This window comes from Odocoileus virginianus, chromosome 9, assembly GCF_023699985.2.
Source record: "Odocoileus virginianus isolate 20LAN1187 ecotype Illinois chromosome 9, Ovbor_1.2, whole genome shotgun sequence".
In the NCBI taxonomy this organism is placed as follows: domain Eukaryota; kingdom Metazoa; phylum Chordata; class Mammalia; order Artiodactyla; family Cervidae; genus Odocoileus; species Odocoileus virginianus.
In genome coordinates this window covers 41580967-41588797 of record NC_069682.1, presented here as the reverse complement: position 1 = coordinate 41588797, position 7831 = coordinate 41580967, and the positions used below count along the sequence as shown (strand labels likewise).

The 7831-nt window shown below is 54.5% G+C and overlaps 1 protein-coding gene and 1 long non-coding RNA gene across 6 annotated transcripts in view; one reads left to right on the top strand and one right to left on the bottom strand.

The window, feature by feature from the left end:
- Positions 1–2402: 2402 nt before the first annotated feature.
- LOC110132472 (uncharacterized) lies at positions 2403–4295 on the bottom strand. The gene is made up of 2 exons (XR_002312483.2): positions 4206–4295; positions 2403–3140 (listed from the first exon to the last, which is right to left on the bottom strand). It is a non-coding gene; the product is annotated as an uncharacterized lncRNA (long non-coding RNA).
- Positions 4296–4524: 229 nt separating this feature from the next.
- Positions 4525–7831, top strand: part of PFKP (phosphofructokinase, platelet) — a 48139-nt gene continuing 44832 nt past the window's right edge. For 4 of the 5 annotated variants that reach the window (XM_070472274.1, XM_070472273.1, XM_070472272.1 and 1 more), the window contains exon 1: positions 4525–4639. In XM_070472274.1, the coding sequence (XP_070328375.1) occupies positions 4525–4639 (115 nt within the window). Of the gene's footprint in view, positions 4640–4844; positions 4952–7831 lie in introns of those variants that run through there. The other variant, XM_070472271.1, reaches the window with a different exon arrangement.

Below are 7831 nucleotides of genomic sequence, written 5' to 3'. Positions count from 1 at the left end.
GTAAAAATGTTTTATAGACTCAAGAATAGTCTGCCCCAGGCAGGATCACAGGACTACATCATCAGTGGAAGGAGAGCTGGTGCTCTGAATGATGCTTTCCAAACAGCATCGCGGGGTGGGGGGTGCAGGGAGACTCCCCCAGATGCAGGACTGAGACCCCAGGAACTGACTCTCAGACCCCACCTGGCCTGGGTTTGGCTTAGGCTTTGAGATCAGATGGGGTCCCAAGGCTGAACAGGGAGCAGCCAGAGGGAGGCCGCTCAGGACTCAACTTTCTGCTCCTGAGACCTGGGGCCAGACTCCATCCTCTGCCCTCTGTCCACCCGAGTCACCAGGCTCGGGAGTTCCCTAAACTGTATGCAACATACAGGGGTTGTGTGTATAGGTGCGTATGTCTGGGTGGAGAAAGAGGTGTGTAGTTTATATGGGAATCTCAGACGTTTTATTTGCCAAAAAACCCCAAAACCCCTGCTACAAGCCAGCACTGCTACTCACACACGCGTGGTCCATGTGGGCCCGTCTGCAACCTGAAAAAGCACTATAGTTCAGAGCTGTGGTTTTGGGTTTTTCGGCATGTTTGCTCTTGACTGCTGGCCATGAACCGCTTCAGTTCTGATGTGGGAGGAAGGGCGCTTTAAGATCCGTTATTACAAACTTGAACATGTAAAATGCCGCTGGGGACACAGGCCTGTGTGTGGACAACAGCATTTCACAACTAAAACACAGAACGAATGTATTTAAGCTGACTTGCCAGGATTCTCCAGTGAAGCAGAACCAGCAGGACATGTATATTGATACATCTGATAACATCTAGGGAGAGAGAAAGACCACAAGCTCACCTTTACTCAGACTCTCATGGGCTGGCTGAGGCCCCCCCACCCCCACATGGAGAAGGGATGCTTCGCTCAGTTCACTGATTCAAATGTTAATCTCACTGGAAAGATTCAAATGTTAATCTCATTGGAAAGACTTCACAGTCACATCCAGACACAATGTTTTGCCAACTATCTGGGCACCGATGATCCGGCCAAGTTAACACATAAAATTAACCATCACATGGCAACACTGCCAGAATCATAATTTCCTTTCCTAACTGGGAAATCCCTATGTAACTCATTTTTCAAAAGAACCATCCATCTCTCCTTTCCTCCGTTTCCTGAAGTAACTCAGCAATTACGAAGATCAGTTTATTCCATCTTATCAGCACCTGTGCTCTCCTTTTGCAGGAAAAGTGTTGGAAGTATGAGGAAGTTGCCGTGAACCAGCTTTCAACATCGCACGGAGAAGGAAATAGTTGTTCTCTGAGAGGGGCCGGTTCACATCACCAGTGACATTTCCCGGAGGGGTTAAACTCTTAATGGCCACATACTCTGCAGAAATAATGAGTCTGGCTTTCCTTCCATTTTTTTTTCCCCCAGTGTCTGGATATTGACTCTAATTGGTCCAGGACAACATGGTTCTGCGTCAAGGTCTTGGAAAGCATCCAACTGTTTCATATATAATTTAAATTTATCTGCCGGACATAAAGCAGAATTATTTTTAAGTTTGGACAAGGACACTGAAAAACAACTGTAGGGTGGGGGAGGGACAGGGGCTGAAGGCAGTATTTCCTTGTTTAGCAGGCCGGTTCATTTAATCTTGGACTTTCCCAAGTCTAGGGAAGAAAGAGCAAGAAGATGAGGCACCAGGAAAACAGCAGATGGTGGTGGAGCTGTGGTTGTAGATTAGCTCGAAATTGGCTCAGGGGCTGGGACAGAAGGGAGTTGCTAAGATGAGGGATCAGAGGAGAATCGGGACCCCAGCGACACCTCTGCAGCCTTTGAGACCCCGAGCAGAGGGCCCAGTAAAACCCGCCTGCACGCCCTTTCTAGGATGGTAAACCTGTGATATAAGTGGTCATATAAGCCACAGAAGCTCGGGGTAATTCTGCTCGGGGTAAGCAGTGGAGAACCAACACACTGGAGGTAAGATGTGACCTCAACATGGCATGTGATTCTCCCTTTTGTATCAGAGAAGCCTCTTCTAAGGCCAAACAAACAAACAAAAAAAACCCACCACCAGCTGAAGAAATACTAAAATAAACACACTGCAAAAGAAAAAGAAGTGAAAGATGGCTGTATCTTTCCACACTCTGTGCATGCTAGGTCGCTTCAGTCGTGTTTGATTCTTTGCAACCTTGTGGACTGTAGCCCACCAGACTCCTGTCTGTGGGATTCTTCAGGCAAAAATACTGGAGAGGGTGCCATCTTCCCAACCCAGGGATGGAACTAGAGTCTCTTATGTCTCCTGCATTGGCAGAGGGGTTCTGCACAGTGTGGGAAGTACCATAATAAGCAGAAGAAAGGAAAATATCTAAATTTACATATGCATGTGTGTGCACACATTCACACAGTTTAGTGGTATTTCTGACTCTCCTTCATTTATTAACATATCCTAAATACACTTCCGTGTAAATGGAGGTTTGTCTTCATAATCATACCAGCAATAGAAGGCCACGTGTATATTTGCATTAAAATGTATTTAACCCATTGTTTGGACTCTTAGTTTGTACCTATTATTTTTTATTAGGTTGGCCAAAAAGTTCATTCAGGTTTTTCCATACCATCTTACAAACTGGCCAACTCAATATATTACAGACACTCGATGACAAATGGCCAATCCTCTAAATTACAAAAATGCCAATTTTATAAGAAGATGAAGACTTTGGGGCTAAAATGCAAAGTGCAGAATGCTGCAGAAAGGGATGGATGATTCTGGAGGCCAAATCCTGGACTGGGGACACCTCTGGCTGGAGAAATGGGAACCTGGCTCCACTCTCCCGGCCAGGACAGTGAAGGGCAGCCTCCCGATGCCCAGTATCTTCTCAGCATCGCTGCTCAGTTTCACTCTGTGGAGCAGGTGCGCTCAGACTCTGCAATCATCAGAATGTGCTGCAACCTGTTGAAAATACGTCTTTCCAGGCAGCATTCCCAGAAACAGGGCTTCTGCGATTCTGGTGGAGCGGGAAAAACCAGGCCAGGTGATTCAAATGACCACGGCGGGGTGGGGTGGTTGGTGGGTTTAGAAGTTGCTCCATCACTTCTACTCCAGGGTAGATATCAGACCTCTGGCCTTGTCCATGGCAGGTATTTGTATCTTTTCTGCACAAAAACAATTGTGATGCTCAGAGAAAGGGCAGGAGGACAAGGCAAGTGCCAGATAGAAGTGCGCGCACACACCGCTCTGTCCAGGGCAGCCAGGACTAAACCACTGTCAGGCTGCTACAGGTGGACGGGACGGCCTTGACTTAACCTCTTTTCCCTGTGTCCACTCGACGCACATTTGCTACGCAAGTAGTAAGGGGATACTGTGCTGTCCCCACAAGGGACTGATGATGCAGCCGCTTATGGAACTCTTTTTTCTGGGGGTGACCGTACCCCAAGCTCAGCGCTGTGCGCTCCGAAAGACTGCGCATCCATCTGCACCCGCGGCAGGAACAGACCGGGACCAAGCTCCCTGTTCATCCATCACCCAGCGGACCAGACACTAGCGCCTCGGCCGGCGACCCCGGACACCGCGGCTTCCAGGGTCTTATCGCCTCGCCAGGACCTTCCTGCCCTTCCCCCGCCCCTTCCCTTCCAGCGCCCAGCCCAGCGCCAGCGGTCGCCAGAGTCCCCGCGTGTCCTCCACGACCCCAGTCCGCCTCCTCGTCGTGCTGCCAAAGCCCCGGTGGGTGGAGACGAAGCCGGCACTTCGTCCTCGCCCGCAGGCGACGCCCACCGACTCGACGATTCGCAGGCCGGAGGAAAGGTTGGGGCGCCCAGGCCCCGAGAGCCGCCCGGGCAGGAACCCGGAGGGACCTCCGAACGAAGTCCCTGCGGGAACGGGCGCGCGCCTCGGCGACGGTTCGGATCCCCCAACCGCCAGCGACCCGGCGGCCCACGTGTGTCGCCCCGCACCTCCACCCGGCCTCCTGGGCTCCCCTAGCGGGATGCTCTCTCCCACCTGCCGCGTTCCCGCGACCACGGTGACCCCGCCCACCTATAGTTCCGCCTTGCCCCCGCACCCTCCCGTTGCCGGGACACCCGCTCCCCGTCCGCCCATCCGCGGCCAACTCTCCGGCGGTGCCCTCCCCGCGGCCTACCAGGGATGCTCCGCCCACCTGCGGGGCTGTCCCCTCCCACCTCCGGGCTGTCCCCTCCCACCCGCTGGGTGTCCCCTCCCACCTGGTGGGTGTCCCCTCCCTCCAAGGCGCTTCCGGCTCGTAAAGCTCCTGCTATCTGCGATGCATACCGCGCCCCCGAACCTTGTGGCTAGCCCCGGAGGGGTCCTTCCTGCCCGCCAGGCTCCGCAGCCCCCGGAGCTCCCCTCAATCAGGCGCCCCCAGCCCCGCCCGCGCCACCGCCCCCGCGTCCCCGCGCCAGCCCCAGGCCGCCCATTGGCGCGCGCCGCGCGGGCGTGGCCGGCGGTTCCCTTGGCGGCGGCGCGGGCGGGGTGCAGTGCCTACCGAGCGCCCTCCAGAGCGCGGTCTCCGGCCTGTTCACGATGGACGACCACGACAGCCCCCCGACCCCCAAGGGCTCCCTCCGAAAGTTCCTGGAGCAACTCTCCGGAGCTGGCAAGGCCATCGGCGTGCTGACCAGCGGCGGGGATGCCCAAGGTGCGCCACCGGGTCCCCGGTCCCGGGCGGGGGGCGCAGGGAGGGGACCAATGAGAAGGGATGTGGGGGTGCCGGAGAGAAAGGATGGGAGTGCCGGGGAGAAGGGACCCCAGAGAAAGGATGAGATGCCAGGAAGAAGGGATGGGGGGCCCGAGAAGAGTAAGGAGAGGGGTACCAGGGGTAAGTGACGGTGGGAAGAAGCCCGGCGCCTGGGAACCTCGGAGGTGCCTTCCCGGGGCGGGAGCCGGTGCGGCCTCGGAAGGAGTCACTGCGGGACCCGCGCGGAGGGAGCAGGTGTCCCTTACCCGGAAGGTCAGTTTTCCATCTCCACGTTTATTTCCTAAATTACAACTGGCGATGGGGTCGCCTGGACCTCGTTCGGAGGTCCCTCCTCTTCCGCGAGGCCGGATGAAGCCGGACGCCCCTCCAAGGCTTGGCTACAGCGCGGCCACTTCCGATGCCGCTACTGCCGCCCCGGCTCCGTCCCCGACTCCCCACACCTGGGGTCGCGGGGAAGACCGCTGCGTCCCCGCGACGGGTCTGCAACCCCGCTACCCCCGCGCGGCGCGGGCGGGGTCACCGCTGCTGTCCCGCGGCGTGCGGCGGCGAACGCACAGGGTCCCCGCCCGGGTAGCCGGGCCGCCCGGCACCGCCTCGCGTTTCCGCTGGGAGATTTTAAAAACGGTTTTCCGCCGTCCTCAACTCCTGTCTCCTTCCGGCTCGTCACCAAACCGAAAACCGAAGCGGGTCACTAGGCCCTCCCCGCCAGCCTCCCCTGGATGGGAAGGACCAGGAAGCGGGGACTCCGGGGTGTCGCCAGCGCCGGGAGCGCGGACTTGGGCGCCGCCCTCCACCCGCGAGCCTGGAAGCTGGTCTTGGGGGAAATGGGGCCCCAAGGTTGGGGCCAGCGGACAGCCGAAGCGGGGATGACACGGCCGCGCCCCTAGCACCGGGCGCACTTGGGGGCCTGGGGATTCCTGATCCTCGTAGATTCCCGGGTGGGGCGAGCCAACCGCTAGAAAGCGGGGCGCTGCCCATGCGCTCGGAACCTGGAGGACTGCAGGCTAGAGACGCCTCCCGCGCCAGCTTCTGGGGTTTCTTTTACCCCCTTCCTCCTATCCTGATGAGCTGAAAGGCCCCATGCCTCTTTCTCACCTCATCTCACCACACGCGGTGCAGGGATGCTTAAGCGGCTGGCCCGCGCCCTCACCTCCGCGCACGCTGCTGGTGACCTTCCCATCGTCCTTGAGAGGGGCGGGGAGGGAGGGGGGGCTGCAGGTGGGGAGCTGTGGCCGCAGCCCCGCCTGCCCCGCGCGTACGTGATGTCGGGCCCGTCGCAGCCCGTGCGCCCCGGACCCCGGACACCCCGCGCGCGGCCGGCAGGAGGCCAGGGGACCCTGGGTCCCTGGAGAGCCCCTCCCTGTCCTGTTGAAGGTGGTGCGCGCTGCATCTGTCACCGCCCCCGCCCCACAAGCCGGCTGAGCCCGAGCAGGCTGGTCTAATTTGGTATTCTAGTAAAGTGGCCCCAGTGAAGACAGAAAACGTGATACAGCAAAGACTGTATCTTCGGGTGAAATGGCATAGTGAAATTGATGACATAGCCCACGTTACTTACCAGCTGTGCTGAATGGGGTCCCGGCCGGGTCGCTGCTGGGCTAAGAGGGGCTTCCCGATCAACGGGCTTCAAAAAGCACCTGCGTCCCCAGACGTAGGCTACCCAAGTTAGGAAGCATACTGAGTGACTCTTACTGTGGGCTTGGAAAAAGATTAAAATGCTGGCACAGAAAAAGGAACTGGTCTCTTAATCCTCCAGCTTTCAAGGTCAGAGTTGCAAAGTCATTTAGAATTAAGGTGCTGTGTCTGTTCAAAAAAAAAAAAATGTAGGTCATTCACTTGAGTCCTTTTCCATAAATTTGCTCAGCTACCGGGTAACTGGTGTAAAGGCAATTGAGGTGATGATGCAATAGACAGAATCAGCATTTTCTCTGCTACTTACCTGCTACTTATCTCTGTCACCTGTGAGCAGTTGTGAATAATAGAGGTCAGTAAGTCCATACCTCTTCTTCTCAGTGGAAAAGGATACTTTGAGAATCAAAATTATATGATAATGTCAGATGGCTTGGTTGGTGTATGGTCAGGTTGATGGGAGTTGTCCTGATGCCTGGAACGGTTCCTCTGGGTGGTCCCTGCTGGAGAGCCTCCCGGTGGCCCAGTGTTTGGGCATCTTCCTTGGGGCAGAGCTGAGACTGTTGTCTGTTTCTTCTTGGACTTCATGCCAAGTGCCACTTCCTGTTCGATCCTATCTCCGACCTGACTGAACAGGGGCATGCGTTTCTTTCTGAGAAAGCTCGCCTCGCTATGTGCACCAGGGGGCCGGTCTGCAGCAGCAGACTTAAGCTCCTTGAGGAGGTGATTCCTAGAGATGATGTTGCTCCCCCGTGCTCTGCCATTTTGTGTTGAGTGTATGATACCTATGCTTGATTTTCCCTAAGACAAGAGAGGTTTGCTCACAGCTAAAGACAAAGGTGAATAACCACAAGTCTTAATTTCAGCATAGTTTTCTACTCAGATGTGAAACAAAGATAAAATTCCATGTGGAGAAGGCTATAGCTGCTGGTTCCTGTGCACAGTTCATGTCCTGGGAGCTTTGTGGTTTTCGTCTCCAGGACTGATTACTGTCTTGGTTTTGGAGGTGGGGAAAGGAGTAACCTTGTTAAGGTGACAGGCTCTTAGGTGGCCCTTGGCAGGATTTAAGCCAAGTTCAATCTCAATCCCAAATGTTTTCCGGTAAGCCCTGCTCTTAAGGCTGTAACATCTAATTAATACTCAGAAGCCAAGTTTGCTCAAAATTATACAGGTGATTTTTTTTTTTCATGACACCAAACTTTTCATTAGTAAGGCAAGTGGCATTTTTCTTTGTGTTTTGCAGACTATGAAGAAGTAATTAATTTGCCACAAGTAAAAACATTTTCCCTCAAATTAGAAAGAAGTGTTTTAAAAAAATTTTCCCTCAAATTAGAAACAAAAGAACTTAAAACTTTTAAAAGACTCAAATGGAGTTTAAGACTGTGCTTTAACAAAGTACATTGAAAGACAGGATCACTGTGAAATTTCTCTTACTAAAAATATATAAACTACTTAATTGGTATAAAATGTCTTAATGATTTCCTTATGAAATTAATGAAGTAAACT